This window comes from Protomyctophum parallelum (assembly GCF_964188405.1).
Source record: "Protomyctophum parallelum genome assembly, chromosome: 18".
NCBI lineage: Eukaryota > Metazoa > Chordata > Actinopteri > Myctophiformes > Myctophidae > Protomyctophum > Protomyctophum parallelum.
The window spans coordinates 45,319,739-45,339,185 of record NC_139716.1 but is presented as its reverse complement, the minus strand read 5'-3'; the positions used below and the strand labels follow the sequence as shown (position 1 = coordinate 45,339,185).

The 19,447-nt window shown below is 44.8% G+C and overlaps 1 protein-coding gene across 1 annotated transcript in view; it reads left to right on the top strand.

Annotated features, from left to right (window-relative positions):
- Window positions 1-19,447, top strand: part of kdm5ba (lysine demethylase 5Ba) — a gene marked incomplete at its 5' end in the record, with an annotated part of 62,161 nt that overhangs the window by 408 nt on the left and 42,306 nt on the right. Inside the window, 8 exons of the mRNA XM_083789621.1 lie at window positions 2,508-2,630; window positions 6,336-6,506; window positions 10,337-10,462; window positions 11,027-11,123; window positions 12,557-12,660; window positions 14,143-14,301; window positions 19,090-19,209; window positions 19,384-19,447. The exon at window positions 19,384-19,447 is cut by the window's right edge and continues 95 nt beyond it. Coding sequence (XP_083645747.1) covers window positions 2,508-2,630; window positions 6,336-6,506; window positions 10,337-10,462; window positions 11,027-11,123; window positions 12,557-12,660; window positions 14,143-14,301; window positions 19,090-19,209; window positions 19,384-19,447 — 964 coding nt within the window. The remainder of the gene's footprint in view (window positions 1-2,507; window positions 2,631-6,335; window positions 6,507-10,336; window positions 10,463-11,026; window positions 11,124-12,556; window positions 12,661-14,142; window positions 14,302-19,089; window positions 19,210-19,383) is intronic.

The following is a 19,447-nucleotide window of genomic DNA, read 5'->3' as shown; positions in this document are numbered from 1 at the left end:
ATTCAAGAACGACTGACATAGAAACATAGCTTTTTCAGAAAACTGTCAGGATGTAGAAGACATTTTTAGAATATGAAAATGAAAATGAAATGAAAATGATGATATGGCGCAAATCTTTTGAAATATTCTTTCAGAGCGAAATGTTTTAAACCCATTTTAGGTGGGAACCCCTGTTGGTGTTAGCATTATGTCGTGCTTTAGCTATTGAAAAATAGCAGATCTACAAGCTCATAGCGCGCCACCGAGTGGCGCGAAAATCCAAGAGCGACTGACATCGAAGACATTTGTAGAATCTGATCTCGGGTCAGAATGAAACCTGTCAGGATGTAAAAGACATTATTAGAATCTGATCTCAGGTCAGAATGAAACCTGTCAGGATGTAGAAGACATTATTAGAATCTGATCTCAGGTCAGAATGAAACCTGTCAGGATGTAGAAGACATTATTAGAATCTGATCTCGGGTCAGAATGAAAACTGTCAGGACGGAGAAGACATTAGAATCTGATCTCAGGTCAGAATGGGTGTGGTCTCATTCTGTCTGTCCATCCTCGTCGTCGCGTCACATTTAGTTGGTTGCCAAAAAAGAAAAGCCTGCATTTGGTTCTTTGATGGAGTGTTTTTTTTTAAATAGCCACGACGCCACATCAAATGCAGGATATGGCATTACATTTATAATTGCTCTTATTTATCTAGGAAGTCGATGACATTAAATCAAATGTCGTCAATGCAAAGGTCACCGAGGCGAAGGTCGGCGCTAGTCAGCCCTCGCTGACTGTCTTTGACTTTCCTTCTGAAGCGTGTCATTAGATTAACCCGTTCTGACCTGAGATCAGATTCTAAAAAATGTCTTCTAAATCCTGACAGTTTTCTGAAAAAGATATGTTTCTGTGTCAGTCGTTCTTCGACTTTTCAAAAAATAGCAGATCTACAAGCTCGTAGCGCGCCACTCGGTGGCTCGTAGCGCGCCACTCGGTGGCGCGCTATGAGCTTGTAGATCTGCTATTTTTCAATAGCTAAAGCATAGCATGATGCTAACACCAAAAGGGGTTCCCGTCCCAAAATAGCTTAAACTAGAACTGCACTCTGTCGAGTGCATACTTGCTTGTTGCACACTAGTAGGCCATAAATGGCCTACTAGTGCGCAAGCAGAGTGCGCAAGTACATTCGACCTCTACAAACTGTCAAATCTCAGTTTCTCTGTGAAGGAACGTTTGAAATGTTGAATTATTAGGTTTAACTATTTGCTACCTATACCTACTTTATGCATGTAACGTAATGACTACTTGTGCCTGATACGGCAGTGCTGCCAGATTACATAATATATAAAAATATCGTCATTACGTCACCATCGAAAACCAATTACACTCTGGATCCTTTAATCCACATCTTTATTACGTCGTCATTGAGAGGCTAGTCATACAGATGTATGTAATCTGGCACCACTGCCGTATCAGGCACAGTTTGCTGGGACGGTGCGTACGCATCAAAAGTGGCGGGACGGCTGGGACGGTGCGTACGAGCCCCGGGCGAAACTATTACTTTCGCGCTCTGCTTGCGCAAGTAATAACAACCTTTATCCTCTTTGTGTTTTAGGCTCAGACTAGAGTTAAGTTAAATAACCTTTATCCTCCTTGTGTTTTAGGCTCAGACTAGAGTTAAACGGGTTAAATAACAACCTTTATCCTCTTTGTGTTTTAGGCTCAGACTAGAGTTAAATGGGTTAAATAATAACCTTTATTCTCCTCCTTGTGTTTTAGGCTCAGACTAGAGTTAAATGGGTTAAATAATAACCTTTATTCTCCTTGTGTTTTAGGCTCAGACTAGAGTTAAATGGGTTAAATAATAACCTTTATTCTCCTCCTTGTGTTTTAGGCTCAGACTAGAGTTAAATGGGTTAAATAATAACCTTTATTCTCCTTGTGTTTTAGGCTCAGACTAGAGTTAAATGGGTTAAATAATAACCTTTATTCTCCTTGTGTTTTAGGCTCAGACTAGAGTTAAATGGGTTAAATAATAACCTTTATTCTCCTTGTGTTTTAGGCTCAGACTAGAGTTAAATGGGTTAAATAATAACCTTTATTCTCCTCCTTGTGTTTTAGGCTCAGACTAGAGTTAAATGGGTTAAATAATAACCTTTATTCTCCTTGTGTTTTAGGCTCAGACTAGAGTTAAATGGGTTAAATAATAACCTTTATTCTCCTCCTTGTGTTTTAGGCTCAGACTAGAGTTAAAAAGGTTAAATAATAACCTTTATTCTCCTCCTTGTGTTTTAGGCTCAGACTAGAGTTAAATGGGTTAAATAATAACCTTTATCCTCTTTGTGTTTTAGGCTCAGACTAGAGTTAAAAAGGTTAAATAATAACCTTTATTCTCCTCCTTGTGTTTTAGGCTCAGACTAGAGTTAAAAAGGTTAAATAATAACCTTTATTCTCCTCCTTGTGTTTTAGGCTCAGACTAGAGTTAAATGGGTTAAATAATAACCTTTATTCTCCTCCTTGTGTTTTAGGCTCAGACTAGAGTTAAACTCAACTTTCTGGATCAAATCGCCAAGTTCTGGGAGCTTCAAGGATGCACTCTGAAGATCCCCCACGTGGAGAGAAAGATCCTGGACCTGTACCAACTCAACAAGGTACGTTAGACTGATCCTGGATCTGTACTAGAGACAGATCCTGGATCTGTACCAGCTCAACAAGGTATGTTAGACTGATCCTGATGAAAATAGAGCCCTATGACTAAAACTAAAATCACAATAACTGATGATGAAAATAGAGCCCTTTGACTAAAACTAAAATCACAATAACTGAAGATGAAAATAGAGCCCTTTGACTAAAACTAAAATCACAATAACTGATGATGAAAATAGAGCCCTTTGACTAAAACTAAAATCACAATAACTGATGATGAAAATAGAGCCCTTTGACTAAAACTAAAATCACAATAACTGATGATGAAAATAGAGCCCTATGACTAAAACTAAAATCACAATAACTGATGATGAAAATAGAGCCCTATGACTAAAACTAAAATCACAATAACTGATGATGAAAATAGAGCCCTATGACTAAAACTAAAATCACAATAACTGATGATGAAAATAGAGCCCTTTGACTAAAACTAAAATCACAATAACTGATGATGAAAATAGAGCCCTATGACTAAAACTAAAATCACAATAACTGATGATGAAAATAGAGCCCTATGACTAAAACTAAAATCACAATAACTGATGATGAAAATAGAGCCCTTTGACTAAAACTAAAATCACAATAACTGATGATGAAAATAGAGCCCTTTGACTAAAACTAAAATCACAATAACTGATGATGAAAATAGAGCCCTATGACTAAAACTAAAATCACAATAACTGATGAAAATAGAGCCCTTTGACTAAAACTAAAATCACAATAACTGAAGATGAAAATAGAGCCCTTTGACTAAAACTAAAATCACAATAACTGAAGATGAAAATAGAGCCCTTTGACTAAAACTAAAATCACAATAACTGAAGATGAAAATAGAGCCCTATGACTAAAACTAAAATCACAATAACTGATGATGAAAATAGAGCCCTTTGACTAAAACTAAAATCACAATAACTGATGATGAAAATAGAGCCCTTTGACTAAAACTAAAATCACAATAACTGAAGATGAAAACATGCACAATGCAACAACACTACAACACTGGAATATATTTCTACTTTTTTCTATATATTTGGCCACAAGGCCCTTAAATATGTATGTGCACTGTTGTCCTTAACCCATTCTGACCTGAGATCAGATTCATACGAGGTTTCCGCCGGACACACACTGGTCTGATTAACCCATTCTGACCTGAGATCAGATTCTAAAAATGTCAGTCGTTCTTCGATAAAAAAGAAAATAGCAGACCTACAAGCTCGTATCGCGCCACTCGGTGGCGCGATATGAGCTTGTAGATCTGCTATTTTTAAATAGCTAAAGCATAGCCTCGATACCCAGGCTTTCATTTCGTCTGCGCGAAAGATGAAAGCCTGGGAAAAGCCGTGGGCTGAACCAGTCTAAAAGTGGGAGTCAACCCTTCCGGGTGGGCGTCGCTCTAAATGATGTGACGTAGCGCTGCACTAGGGGGGAGAGGAGGGGCCGGGGGTGACGGACAGATCGATGAGATCCAATCAGGGTGCGCGCATTTCTGAGGCGCGACCCTCCCCTCTAGACCAGAAATGTCTCTGCTTAGGTCAGGCTAGCTAAAGCATAACATGATGCTAACACCAAAATGGGTGCCCGGTCAGAATGGGTTAAATACTGTTTTTTAATTTTGATGGCTTTTTTATGGTTAAATCACTGTTTTACTTTATTTATTTCACTGTTCAACAGCGTTTTCTCCATAGCCACCCTCTCACATTATCTAGACTGCTGGTAGTAACGGGTTATTACACGTCATATGGTACCCTGTCATTGGCTCATTGAGAGCCCAACCTGTATATATAAGACATGCCCAAATGCTACCACTCATGACTCTGATGAAGACCGCAATGTGGAAACGTTAGTCGTTTTGTATACTCAGCACCTACATAAAAGGCTCTAAATGTCCGTGCTGCTCCAGTCTCTTCTCCTTATGCAACTTTGATGTCCTTATTGCACCTGTGGGCGGCGGTGGCTCAGGGGTAGAGTGCCTGGACGGTAACCGTAAGGTTGCCAGTTCGAACCCGGGCTCCCCCAGAGTTACTGTCGAAGTGTCCTTGAGCAAGACACTGAACCCCTAATTGCTCCCGATGTGCTAGTTGGTGCCTTGCATGGTTTCCGCTGCCATCGGTGTGTGAATGTGTGTGTGAATGGGTGAATGTAATGCACAATCTCTGTAAAGCGCCTTGGATAAAGGCGCTATATAAATGCACCATTCACCATTTACCATTTTACCTGTGAAGCACCGGATCAGCCGTTTCAGGCTTGAGGCGCGTTGGTAGACTCCCTTTCTATCTGGAATATATTTCTGTTTCTTGTTCAATTTGTTGGACATTTGACACAAAACCTACGTTGTTTCCAGAAAACTAAATGAGCTAAACATTGAAAACATACACAATGCTGCTCTATACTGTGTTATACTGGAATGTATCCTGGTGATTGCATGATATAATGCATGATATATTCAAAATCGTCCATAACAATCGGTCTCAAAATAATCCAGATTGTCTTCACAGATATTGATGATCCAATTTACAAAGTGTGTCGTCAACGACTTGACTTTTGTTCTGTGCATTTCTAACGTTTGAAGGCGGCATAATAATCTTTATAATATCTGAATGGGTCGGCAGATATGACCCTGCAAATAATCGTAGATGAGATATCGGTCGTCATTTCATAATCGTGCACCCCTAGATATATTATCTGTTTTTACGTTTCCCAGTTGGTCGATGAAGAAGGAGGCTTTGAGATGGTGTCAATCAGTGTTGTTTTTGGCAGCAAATTTCTATTTTAGTTTTAGTCATATAGTCTCCTGAATAGTTTTCACTTAGTCTTAGTCACATTTTAGTTACCTGGAATGTATTAGTGCTAGTCTAGTTTTAGTCGACTAAATCTACAGGTGATTTAGTCGACTAAAATGTATTTTTGCGGCCCTTGTTGCCGTCATAATGACTTATTTTACCCTTGCTGAAAATAGCCGATCTTGTAGATCAGTTATTTTCAGCACGCAACCAAGTGTAAAATGACTTATACTGGATCTCTTGTCCACTAGTCCCTTCCTAACATTTTAGTCTAGTTTTTTTTTGTTGACGAAATTGTCAGTATATTTAGTCTTAGTTTTAGTCACCATAGCATAGTTTTAATTTAGTTTACATTTAGTTTTCTTCAGTGGAAAAAGGTAGTCGACGAACATTTTTCGTCTTAGTTTTAGTCGACGAAAACAACACTGGTGTTGAATATTCATGATGTATTTATTATATTGTTTCCAGTTGGTGTGAATATTCATGATGTATTTATTATATTGTTTCCAGTTGGTGTGAATATTCATGATGTATTTATTGTTTCCAGTTGGTGTGAATATTCATGATGTATTTATTGTTTCCAGTTGGTGTGAATATTCATGATGTATTTATTGTTTCCAGTTGGTGTGAATATTCATGATGTATTTTATTATATTGTTTCCAGTTGGTGTGAATATTCATGATGTATTTTATTATATTGTTTCCAGTTGGTGTGAATATTCATGATGTATTTATTATATTGTTTCCAGTTGGTGTGAATATTCATGATGTATTTATTATATTGTTTCCAGTTGGTGTGAATATTCATGATGTATTTATTGTTTCCAGTTGGTGTGAATATTCATGATGTATTTATTATATTGTTTCCAGTTGGTGGAGGAGGAAGGGGGATTTGAGACGGTGTGCAGAGACCGGCGCTGGAGTAAGATCTCTGTGAAGATGGGCTTCGCGTCGGGGAAGGCCATCGGATCGCACCTCAGGGCTCACTACGAACGCATCCTGTACCCCTACAACCTGTTCAGGACCGGGGCCAATCTACCCGTAGGTTACAACCACACTACACCACACTACACCACACTACGAACGCATCCTGTACCCCTACAACCTGTTCAGGACCGGGGCTAATCTACCCGTAGGTTACAACCACACTACACCACACTACACCACACTACGAACGCATCCTGTACCCCTACAACCTGTTCAGGACCGGGGCTAATCTACCCGTAGGTTACAACCACACTACACCACACTAGACCACACTACGAACGCATCCTGTACCCCTACAACCTGTTCAGGACCGGGGCTAATCTACCCGTAGGTTACAACCACACTATACCACACTACGAACGCATCCTGTACCCCTACAACCTGTTCAGGACCGGGGCTAATCTACCCGTAGGTTACAACCACACTACACCACACTATACCACACTACGAACGCATCCTGTACCCCTACAACCTGTTCAGGACCGGGGCTAATCTACCCGTAGGTTACAACCACACTATACCACACTACGAACGCATCCTGTACCCCTACAACCTGTTCAGGACCGGGGCTAATCTACCCGTAGGTTACAACCACACTATACCACACTACGAACGCATCCTGTACCCCTACAACCTGTTCAGGACCGGGGCTAATCTACCCGTAGGTTACAACCACACTACACCACACTAAACCACACTACGCCACACTACACCACACTACGAACGCATCCTGTACCCCTACAACCTGTTCAGGACCGGGGCTAATCTACCCGTAGGTTACAACCACACTATACCACACTAAACCACACTACACCACACTACACCACACTACACCACACTACACCACACTACACCACACTACGAACGCATCCTGTACCCCTACAACCTGTTCAGGACCGGGGCTAATCTACCCGTAGGTTACAACCACACTACACCACACTACGAACGCATCCTGTACCCCTACAACCTGTTCAGGACCGGGGCTAATCTACCCGTAGGTTACAACCACACTACACCACACTACACCACACTACGAACGCATCCTGTACCCCTACAACCTGTTCAGGACCGGGGCTAATCTACCCGTAGGTTACAACCACACTATACCACACTAAACCACACTACGAACACATCCTGTACCCCTACAACCTGTTCAGGACCGGGGCTAATCTACCCGTAGGTTACAACCACACTACACCACACTACACCACACTATACCACACTACGAACACATCCTGTACCCCTACAACCTGTTCAGGACCGGGGCCAATCTACCCGTAGGTTACAACCACACTACACCACACTACGAACGCATCCTGTACCCCTACAACCTGTTCAGGACCGGGGCTAATCTACCCGTAGGTTACAACCACACTATACCACACTAAACCACACTACACCACACCAAACCACACTACGAACCCCTGGAACAACATATTTTGAGGGCGGCCAAATACATGTAATTTTGGGGGTCTTTGACATGAAAAACTTTGAGAACGTTGAGAGAAAAGTTAAACATTATAATAACTTGTGGTTGAGTTTGGAACAAAATGGACGCTTGAAATGAACTGGATACTTTGTATGTGTTATGGCTGGTTTCACGACCTCACAAAGCAGACTCATGGGCCTTGTGAATTCTGGTCTCACGACCTCACAAAGCAGACTCATGGGCCTTGTGAATTCTGGTCTCACGACCTCACAAAGCAGACTCATGGGCCTTGTGAATTCTGGTCTCACGACCTCACAAAGCAGACTCATGGGCCTTGTGAATTCTGGTTTCACGACCTCACAAAGCAGACTCATGGGCCTTGACAGAATCTTAACCAGTTCTCTCTTGGCCTGATGACGATCGCAGCCTAATTCTAATGTGCTCCTCGTGGCTGCTTCCCTTGTTCTAGTGTCCCCACCGTCACCACCACCACCACCACAACAGAATGCATTGCTCTTCCCTTGTTCTAGTGTCCCCACCACAACAACAACAACAGAATGCATTGCTCTGGACATTCACCCAGATGCAACTCAGCCAAAAGGTGATTGTTACGCACCATGACAATTCAGGAGCACGCAAGCAAGACCCCATTCAACATACGACGAATTAGACCGTTCCTCACCCAGGAATCAGCCCAGCTCCTAATCCAGACAACAGTCTTGTCAAAACTCGACTATTGTAACTCCCTCCTTACTGGCCTACCAGCATGTGCACTTAAGCCTCTCCAGCTGATCCAAAATGCCGCAGCTCGCTTGGTCTTCAACCAGACAAAGTTCTCACATGACTCCCCCCTGCTCCGCTCCCTCCACTGGCTCCCGGTCGCTGCCCGCACAGAATACAAAACTCTGATGCTGGCATTCAAAGCAACCAAAGGTATGGCTCCCCCATATCTTGCAAGTATGATTGAACCCTACAAACCCTCCCGCGCACTCAGATCAGCCAACGCAGGGAAGCTGGAAGTACCCTCACTAAAAACGCCGGGACAACGCTCCACACGTCCCAAACTCTTCTCCCTTCTGGCTCTAAAACTGTGGAATGCACTTCCCATTGCAGTCAGAACTGCAGCATCACTCCCAATCTTCCACCGTAGCCTGAAAACCCACCTTTTCAGACTCCATCATGGCCCATAGCACTTACCCTAACCCCTTAAATAGCATTTCTTAGACTTAGATAGCATTTGACACAGACTTATAGCACGTTATGTAGACAGCACTATAATTGTATTGTATATAGTCATAGCACGCCATAATACATATGTATAGCATAGTAGTAAATATGTATAGTTTATATGTATAGTGTATGTATAGTTTCATTATATAGATATTCCACTGTTAATTTCTTAGCTTACGCATGTTTCATGATAAATGCTTTTATGTGATGTATTCCCATGCTTTTTGTTCTTGCTTAATGTAAGTCGCTCTGGATTAAGAGCGTCTGCTAAATGCCTACATTGTAAATTGTAAATTGTTCACACTGAGAGAACATGTGGTGCAGAGCGACGGAGACAGGCTGAAGTCAAGGCCCCGTTCACACTGAGAGAACATGTGGTGCAGAGCGACTGAGACGGGCTGCAGTCAAGGCCCCGTTCACACTGAGAGAACATGTGGTGCAGAGCGACTGAGACAGGCTGAAGTCAAGGCCCCGTTCACACTGAGAGAACATGTGGTGCAGAGCGACTGAGACGGGCTGAAGTCAAGGCCCCGTTCACACTGAGAGAACATGTGGGAGCAGAGCGACTGAGACAGGCTGAAGTCAAGGCCCCGTTCACACTGAGAGAACATGTGGTGCAGAGCGACTGAGACAGGCTGCAGTCAAGGCCCCGTTCACACTGAGAGAACATGTGGGAGCAGAGCGACTGAGACGGGCTGAAGTCAAGGCCCCGTTCACACTGAGAGAACATGTGGTGCAGAGCGACTGAGACGGGCTGCAGTCAAGGCCCCGTTCACACTGAGAGAACATGTGGAGCAGAGCGACTGAGACGGGCTGCAGTCAAGGCCCCGTTCACACTGAGAGAACATGTGGGAGCAGAGCGACTGAGACGGGCTGCAGTCAAGGCCCCGTTCACACTGAGAGAACATGTGGGAGCAGAGCGACTGAGACGGGCTGAAGTCAAGGCCCCGTTCACACTGAGAGAACATGTGGGAGCAGAGCGACTGAGACGGGCTGAAGTCAAGGCCCCGTTCACACTGAGAGAACATGTGGAGCAGAGCGACTGAGACGGGCTGAAGTCAAGGCCCCGTTCACACTGAGAGAACATGTGGAGCAGAGCGACGGAGACGGGCTGAAGTCAAGGCCCCGTTCACACTGAGAGAACATGTGGTGCAGAGCGACTGAGACAGGCTGAAGTCAAGGCCCCGTTGTTCACACTGTCTCCATAATGTGTTTTCTCCCACAGAAGGCGACCTTGACCAACGACAAGAAGGACAAGGTGTACAAGCCTCACGACCTTCCTCAGCGCCAGTCTGTGCAGCCGGTGGAGACCTGCAGCATCGCCCGACGCTCCAAGAGGGTCCGAGCAGAGGTGGGTTCTGTTTGGAGGGACACAACTGTGTGTGTGTGTGTGTGTGAGGGTCCGAGCAGAGGTGGGTTCTGTTTGGAGGGACACAACTGTGTGTGTGTGTGTGTGTGAGGGTCCGAGCAGAGGTGGGTTCTGTTTGGAGGGACACAACTGTGTGTGTGTGTGTGTGTGTGTGTGTGAGCGTGAGCGTGAATGGGTGAATGTAATGCACAATCTATGTAATGCGCCTTGGATAAAGGCACTATATAAATGCACCATTTATGAAACATTCTATATGCATTTATCAATTCTTCACTGTCTGTCTCTCTCTGTCTGTCTCACTGCCTGTCTGTCTCTCTCTCTGTCTCTCTACCTGTCTCTCTGCCTGTCTGTCTGTCTCTCTGTCTGTCTGTCTGTCTGTCTCTCTGCCCGTCTGTCTGTCTCTCTCTGTGTCTCTCTGTCTCTGTCTGTCTGTCTCTGTCTCTCTACCTGTCTCTCTGCCTGTCTGTCTGTCTACCTGTCTCTGTCTGTCTGTCTCTGCCTGTCTCTCTGTCTGTTTGTCTCTCTGCCTGCCTGTCTGTCTGTCAGATGGGATCTGTTAAAACCGAGCCGGATGACGAAGACTGCGAGAACCGTCCTAATCTCAGGAGGAGGATGGGGATCTATGTGGCCAAGCCTGAGCCCGGTAAGAAGAGAGAGTTGGAACTGTAGAGTGGTTCTGATGTATTTAACCCATTTGGGGGCGGGAACCCCTTTTGGTGTTGGCATTATGTTATGCTTTAGCTATTTGAAAAAATAGCAGATCTACAAGCTCATAGCGCGCCACCGAGTGGCTCGCTAAGAGCTTGTAGGTCTGCTCTTTTTGAAAAAATCGAAGAACGACTGACATAGAAACATAGCTTTTTCAGAAAACTGTCGGGATGTAGAAGACATTTATAGAATCTGATCCCCAGGTCAGAATGGGTTAATATTCTGAACTGTGTGGACACCTACCGGTACACAATGTTGGGTCATGGTCCGTAACCTCTGTGTGGACACCTACACAATGTTGGGTCATGGTCCATAACCTCTGTGTGGACACCTACACAATGTTGGGTCATGGTCCATAACCTCTGTGTGGACACCTACACAATGTTGGGTCATGGTCCATAACCTCTGTGTGGACACCTACACAATGTTGGGTCATGGTCCGTAACCTCTGTGTTGACACCTACACAATGTTGGGTCATGGTCCGTAACCTCTGTGTGGACACCTACACAATGTTGGGTCATGGTCCGTAACCTCTGTGTGGACACCTACACAATGTTGGGTCATGGTCCATAACCTCTGTGTGGACACCTACACAATGTTGGGTCATGGTCCATAACCTCTGTGTGGACACCTACACAATGTTGGGTCATGGTCCATAACCTCTGTGTGGACACCTACACAATGTTGGGTCATGGTCCGTAACCTCTTTGTGGACACCTACACAATGTTGGGTCATGGTCCATAACCTCTGTGTGGACACCTACACAATGTTGGGTCATGGTCCATAACCTCTGTGTGGACACCTACACAATGTTGGGTCATGGTCCATAACCTCTGTGTGGACACCTACACAATGTTGGGTCATGGTCCGTAACCTCTTTGTGGACACCTACACAATGTTGGGTCATGGTCCATAACCTCTGTGTGGACACCTACACAATGTTGGGTCATGGTCCGTAACCTCTGTGTGGACACCTACACAATGTTGGGTCATGGTCCGTAACCTCTGTGTTGACACCTACACAATGTTGGGTCATGGTCCGTAACCTCTGTGTTGACAGCTACACAATGTTGGGTCATGGTCCGTAACCTCTGTGTTGACACCTACACAATGTTGGGTCATGGTCCGTAACCTCTGTGTTGACACCTACACAATGTTGGGTCATGGTCCGTAACCTCTGTGTGGACACCTACACAATGTTGGGTCATGGTCCGTAACCTCTGTGTTGACACCTACACAATGTTGGGTCATGGTCCGTAACCTCTGTGTTGACACCTACACAATGTTGGGTCATGGTCCATAACCTCTGTGTGGACACCTACAGGTCCTACACAATGTTCCGTAACCCTCTCTGTTCTCCTTTCAGTGAGAGTGGACGTCATGGAGGTGAAACAGGAACCTCTGAGTGTGAAGATTGAAGATCCAGTCGACGACAAAGAGTTGTTGCAGCCCAAGAAGAACGATACTGGAGTGAGTAAAAGGAAGGCTGTTCATTTTAGTATGTAACGGATATGATGTCGTCCCTCAGAATGTTTACTTTACATCAGAGCTCCAGTGTAGTTCTGTATTTCTGTATTTCTGTAGTTCTGTATTTCTGTAGTTCTGTAGTTCTGTATTCTGTAGTTCTGTATTCTGTAGTTCTGCACGTCTAACATAATGTGTGTAATGTTTGACCTCGATGCACTTCCTGCTCTGTGTGTCTCTTGTTGCCAGACTGTTGCCTCTCGCAATGTTCACACGCTTCCGTCATACAGTCTGGAGCAACGGAAGCTCTGATCATGAGTAAAATATAAATGCTTCCGTCATACAGTCTGGAGCAACGGAAGCTCTGATCACGAGTAAAATATAAATGCTTCCGTCATACAGTCTGGAGCAACGGAAGCTCTGATCACGAGTAAAATATAAATGCTTCCGTCATACAGTCTGGAGCAACGGAAGCTCTGATCACGAGTAAAATATAAATGCTTCCGTCATACAGTCTGGAGCAACGGAAGCTCTGATCATGAGTAAAATATAAATGCTTCCGTCATACAGTCTGGAGCAACGGAAGCTCTGATCATGAGTAAAATATAAATGCTTCCGTCATACAGTCTGGAGCAACGGAAGCTCTGATCACGAGTAAAATATAAATGCTTCCGTCATACAGTCTGGAGCAACGGAAGCTCTGATCATGAGTAAAATATAAATGCTTCCGTCATACAGTCTGGAGCAACGGAAGCTCTGATCATGAGTAAAATATAAATGCTTCCGTCATACAGTCTGGAGCAACGGAAGCTCTGATCACGAGTAAAATATAAATGCTTCCGTCGTACAGTCTGGAGCAACGGAAGCTCTGATCATGAGTAAAATATAAATGCTTCCGTCGTACAGTCTGGAGCAACGGAAGCTCTGATCATGAGTAAAATATAAATGCTTCCGTCGTACAGTCTGGAGCAACGGAAGCTCTGATCATGAGTAAAATATAAATGCTTCCGTCATACAGTCTGGAGCAACGGAAGCTCTGATCATGAGTAAAATATAAATGCTTCCGTCGTACAGTCTGGAGCAACGGAAGCTCTGATCATGAGTAATATATAAATGCTTCCGTCGTACAGTCTGGAGCAACAGAATCTCTGATCATGAGTAAAATATAAATGCTTCCGTCGTACAGTCTGGAGCAACGGAAGCTCTGATCATGAGTAAAATATAAATGCCTCCGTCGTACAGTCTGGAGCAACGGAAGCTCTGATCATGAGTAAAATATAAATGCTTCCGTCGTACAGTCTGTATCGTGTCCTCTGATAGGTGCACCAGTACATGTGTCTGATGTATCGTGTCCTCTGATAGGTGGACCAGTACATGTGTCTGATGTGTCGTGTCCTCTGATAGGTGCACCAGTACATATGTCTGATGTATCGTGTCCTCTGATAGGTGGACCAGTACATGTGTCTGATGTGTCGTGTCCTCTGATAGGTGGACCAGTACATGTGTCTGATGTGTGGGTGTGGCACGGCTGAGGACCGCCTCCTGCTGTGCGACGGCTGTGATGACAGCTACCACACCTTCTGTCTGATCCCGCCGCTCCACGACGTGCCCAAGGGAGACTGGCGCTGCCCCAAGTGCCTGGCACAGGTGAGACTAGTTTTAGTTTGAGTCATGTCTGTTTTAGTCATGTTTTAGTCATGTTTCAGTCAAGGAGACTGGCGCTGGGGCACGGTGGCACAGTTGGTAGTGCTGTCGCCTCACAGCTATAGAAGGTCCTGGGTTCGATTCCTGCTCGGGACGCTGTGGGCGCTGGCGGCGTGTTTCCTCCTCCGCGTCATCAGTGCCCATACCCGAAGGCGGGGTTGGCGAAAAGGGCCTTTCTGTGTGGAGTTTGTAATGTTCTCCCCGTGTCCCCTAGGGTAGGTACCCTCACATGTTCTCCCCGTGTCCCCTAGGGTAGGTACCCTCACATGTTCTCCCCGTGTCCCCTAGGGTAGGTACCCTCACATGTTCTCCCCCCGTGTCCCCCTAGGGTAGGTACCCTCACAACAAAACATGCAGTAATCCTGGTCTCTAAACTGCCTCCCCCTGGCCAGCCGGGGCGCCTGATGGAGGGGAAAGGAACTGGTTGGAATAACGTGTTCCTTCCACGCGCTACGTCCAACCAGGGAAACTCTCCCCTGTCAGGTGTAAAGGAGCAACTTGGACACTCAAGTTCAAGTCCGTTGCTCTCCCCTTGTCCCCCATATATGGGGACTAGGTTGCTCTCCCCTTGTCCCCCATATATGGGGACTAGGTTGCTCTCCCCTTGTCCCCCATATATGGGGACTAGGTTGGTCTCCCCTTGTCCCCCATATATGGGGACTAGGTTGCTCTCCCCTTGTCCCCCATATATGGGGACTAGGTTGGTCTCCCCTTGTCCCCCATATATGGGGACTAGGTTGCTCTCCCCTTGTCCCCCATATATGGGGACTAGGTTGGTCTCCCCTTGTCCCCCACATATGGGGACTAGGTTGCTCTCCCCTTGTCCCCCATATATGGGGACTAGGTTGGTCTCCCCTTGTCCCCCATATATGGGGACTAGGTTGGTCTCCCCTTGTCCCCCATATATGGGGACTAGGTTGGTCTCCCCTTGTCCCCCATATATGGGGACTAGGTTGCTCTCCCCTTGTCCCCCATATATGGGGACTAGGTTGGTCTCCCCTTGTCCCCCATATATGGGGACTAGGTTGGTGGAGGGTGTGTAGAGCCCAGGATCACATTAGATGATTGACACAGGGGTGAAAAATGGGTTACAAAATCGTGGGATAAAGAATATTTAAAAACAAAAAAAAGGAGCAGGTGATTTTAGAAAGAAATCATGAAAATTACGGCATAAATCTTTGAATACTGTATATATTCTTTCGGAATGCTTTTCTTTTTATTTCGACGTCAGGCCTAAATGGGTTCATCACATTTTAGTCACCTGGAATGTCTTAGTGTTGGTCTAGTTTTAGTCGGGAATGTTTTGGTTTTAGTTGGCTAAATATCATAAGATTTTAGTCGACTAAATCTACAGTTGATTTAGTCGAACAAAAATGTATTCAGGCGGGCATTGATGCCGTCGTAATGACTGTTTTTACACTTGCTGAAAATAGCCGATCTACAAGCTCACAACCTAAGCTTGTAGATCTGCTATTTTCAGCAGTGGATCTCTTGTCCACTATAGTCCCTTCCTAACATTTAGTCTAGTTTTTATTTGTTGACGAAATTGTCAATACATTTAGTCTTAGTTTTAGTCGTCATAGCTTAGTGTTCATTTAGTTTTTATTTAGTTTTCGTCAGTGGAAAAAGGTAGTCGACGGACATCTTTCATCTTAGTTTTATCCCATTCTGAACAGGAACACATTTTGGTGTTAGCATCATGTTATGCTTTAGCTATTGAAAAATAGCAGATCTACAAGCTCTTAGCGCGCCACCGAGTGGCGCGCTAAGAGCTTGTAGGTCTGCTATTTTTGAAAAATCGAAGAACGACTGACATTTTTAGAATCTGATCTCAGGTCAGAATGGGTTAATCAGACCAGTGTGTGTCCAGTGGAAACCTCGTATGAATCTGATCTCGGGTCAGAATGGGTTAATCAGACCAGTGTGTGTCCAGTGGAAACCTCGTATGAATCTGATCTCGGGTCAGAATGGGTTAATCGACAAAAACAACACCTGCCACCCCCCCCTGTCAGTCAGTCAGTCAGTCTAGTCTCCCCCCTGAAGAGTTGATTTATTATTTACAACAACAGAAAAGGTCTCATATTTCTTCTCATGTGAAACGGACGGGGCTCTGGGGACCATCAACCCCTCCCTCTGGAGGCCGTGGCAATCATCTGAAAGGAGAGAAATATGTTTTTCACACTTTTGTTTTTTTTCTTTCATCCAATTAACCAGCAACCCCTGAACGACCCACACCCCCCCCCCCACACACACACACACACAATTCAATTCAATTCAAAGGGCTTTATTGGCATGAGAAAACATACTGTGACCGAGACCTGGTCTCTAGTCGGGGATAGTGCCGAAGAGGGAGTAGCGGAAGCCTCTCTCTTTGAGCCGGCAGATCCTGGTATAGTGCGATAGTATATCCGAGGTCTGCTGTTGCTATCTGGTCCGTATTGCTGTTAGCTTAATCCGTTGGTAACTTGCGTAGGCAATATTTATGTGTGTTGGGATGTCGGGGTGATGTTACCCTGACGTCCCGGTTGTGATGTCAGAGAGGCACGTTTACGTTGCCAAAGCAGAAAGAACAATACAACAATACAGCAATACAATCAAAACGAAAAGGATGTACATTTGAAGGTCAGAATCTTCCATAGATCAAATTCTATGTACCAAGGTCACTCGATGCAGGAATATACACAATGGTTAGTCTTTAGGGTGGTTGTGTTCCATTACACACACACACACACACACACACACACACACACACACCAGAAGTGTAGAGTAGGGAAGGAGCTCGTTATTTTTTGTATTGATAACGATCACCTTATCGATCAGGCTTATCGAGACCACTATCGAACATTTTATATTATTTTGTGGAAAGATGGGAGACGATACATTCTAAACGGAACCAGTATCTTTTACTAAGGCCTTCAAATACAGTACTTTATTAACAGACAGAAGGCAATGGACCTTTTTTACCAATAAAATATTATTAAAGAAACTGTTAATGTGTGTACTGTCACTATAAGCTTATCGATACCGGGTACCCGATAAGCCCAAAGCTTATCGATACCGGGTACTGGATAAGCCCAAAGCTTATTGATACCGGGTACTGGATAAGCCCAAAGCTTATTGATACCGGGTACTGGATAAGCCCAAAGCTTATTGATACCGGGTACTGGATAACCTTAAAGCTTATCGATACCGGGTACTGGATAAGCCCAACGCTTATTGAGACCGGGTACTGGATAAGCCCAAAGCTTATCGATACCGGGTACTGGATAAGCCCAAAGCTTATCGATACCGGGTACTGGATAAGCCCAAAGCTTATTGATACCGGGTACTGGATAAGCCCAAAGCTTATTGATACCGGGTACTGGATAAGCCCAAAGCTTATTGATACCGGGTACTGGATAAGCCCAAAGCTTATTGATACCGGGTACTGGATAAGCCCAAAGCTTATTGATACCGGGTACTGGATAAGCCCAAAGCTTATTGATACCGGGTACTGGATAAGCCCAAAGCTTATCGATACCGGGTACTGGATAAGCCCAAAGCTTATTGATACCGGGTACTGGATAAGCCCAAAGCTTATCGATACCGGGTACTGGATAAGCCCAAAGCTTATCGATACCGGGTACTGGATAAGCCCAAAGCTTATCGATACCGGGTACTGGATAAGCCCAAAGCTTATTGATACCGGGTACTGGATAAGCCCTTATTGATACCGGGTACTGGATAAGCCCAAAGCTTATTGATACCGGGTACTGGATAAGCCCAAAGCTTATCGATACCGGGTACTGGATAAGCCCAAAGCTTATCGATACCGGGTACTGGATAAGCCCAAAGCTTATTGATACCGGGTACTGGATAAGCCCAAAGCTTATTGATACCGGGTACTGGATAAGCCCAAAGCTTATCGATACCGGGTACTGGATAAGCCCAAAGCTTATTGATACCGGGTACTGGATAAGCCCAAAGCTTATCGATACCGGGTACTGGATAAGCCCAAAGCTTATTGATACCGGGTACTGGATAAGCCCAAAGCTTATTGATACCGGGTACTGGATAAGCCCTTATGGATACCGGGTACTGGATAAGCCCTTATGGATACCGGGTACTGGATAAGCCCTTATGGATACCGGGTACTGGATAAGCCCTTATGGATACCGGGTACTGGATAAGACCTTATGGATACCGGGTACTGGATAAGCCCTTATCGATACCGGGTACTGGATAAGACCTTATGGATACCGGGTACTGGATAAGCCCTTATGGATACCGGGTACTGGATAAGCCCTTATGGATACCGGGTACTGGATAAGCCCTTATGGATACCGGGTACTGGATAAGCCCTTATGGATACCGGGTACTGGATAAGACCTTATGGATACCGGGTACTGGATAAGCCCTTATGGATACCGGGTACTGGATAAGCCCTTATGGATACCGGGTACTGGATAAGCCCTTATGGATACCGGGTACTGGATAAGCCCTTATGGATACCGGGTACTGGATAAGACCTTATGGATACCGGGTACTGGATAAGCCCTTATGGATACCGGGTACTGGATAAGCCCTTATGGATACCGGGTACTGGATAAGCCCTTATGGATACCGGGTACTGGATAAGCCCTTATGGATACCGGGTACTGGATAAGCCCTTATGGATACCGGGTACTGGATAAGACCTTATGGATACCATGGACAACATGATGACTGTTTGTGTTTATTTTCTATCCACAGGAATGTGGCAAACCTGCCGTGGCGTTCGGCTTCGAGCAGGCCAGCAGGAAGTACAACATCCGAGCCTTCGGAGACATGGCCGACTCCTTCAAGTCGGATTATTTCAACATGCCAGTCCATGTGAGTACGGGGTTAATGGGAGATATTTATATTAATATAATATTATGTTTCAACATGAGAGTACGGGGTTAATGGGAGATATTTATATTAATATAATATTATGTTTCAACATGCCAGTCCATGTGAGTCTCTAGATGGTTCCTACAGAGTAATGTTTGTGTTGTTGTTCTCCAGATGGTTCCTACAGAGCTCGTAGAGAAGGAGTTCTGGCGCCTGGTGGGCACCATCGAGGAGGACG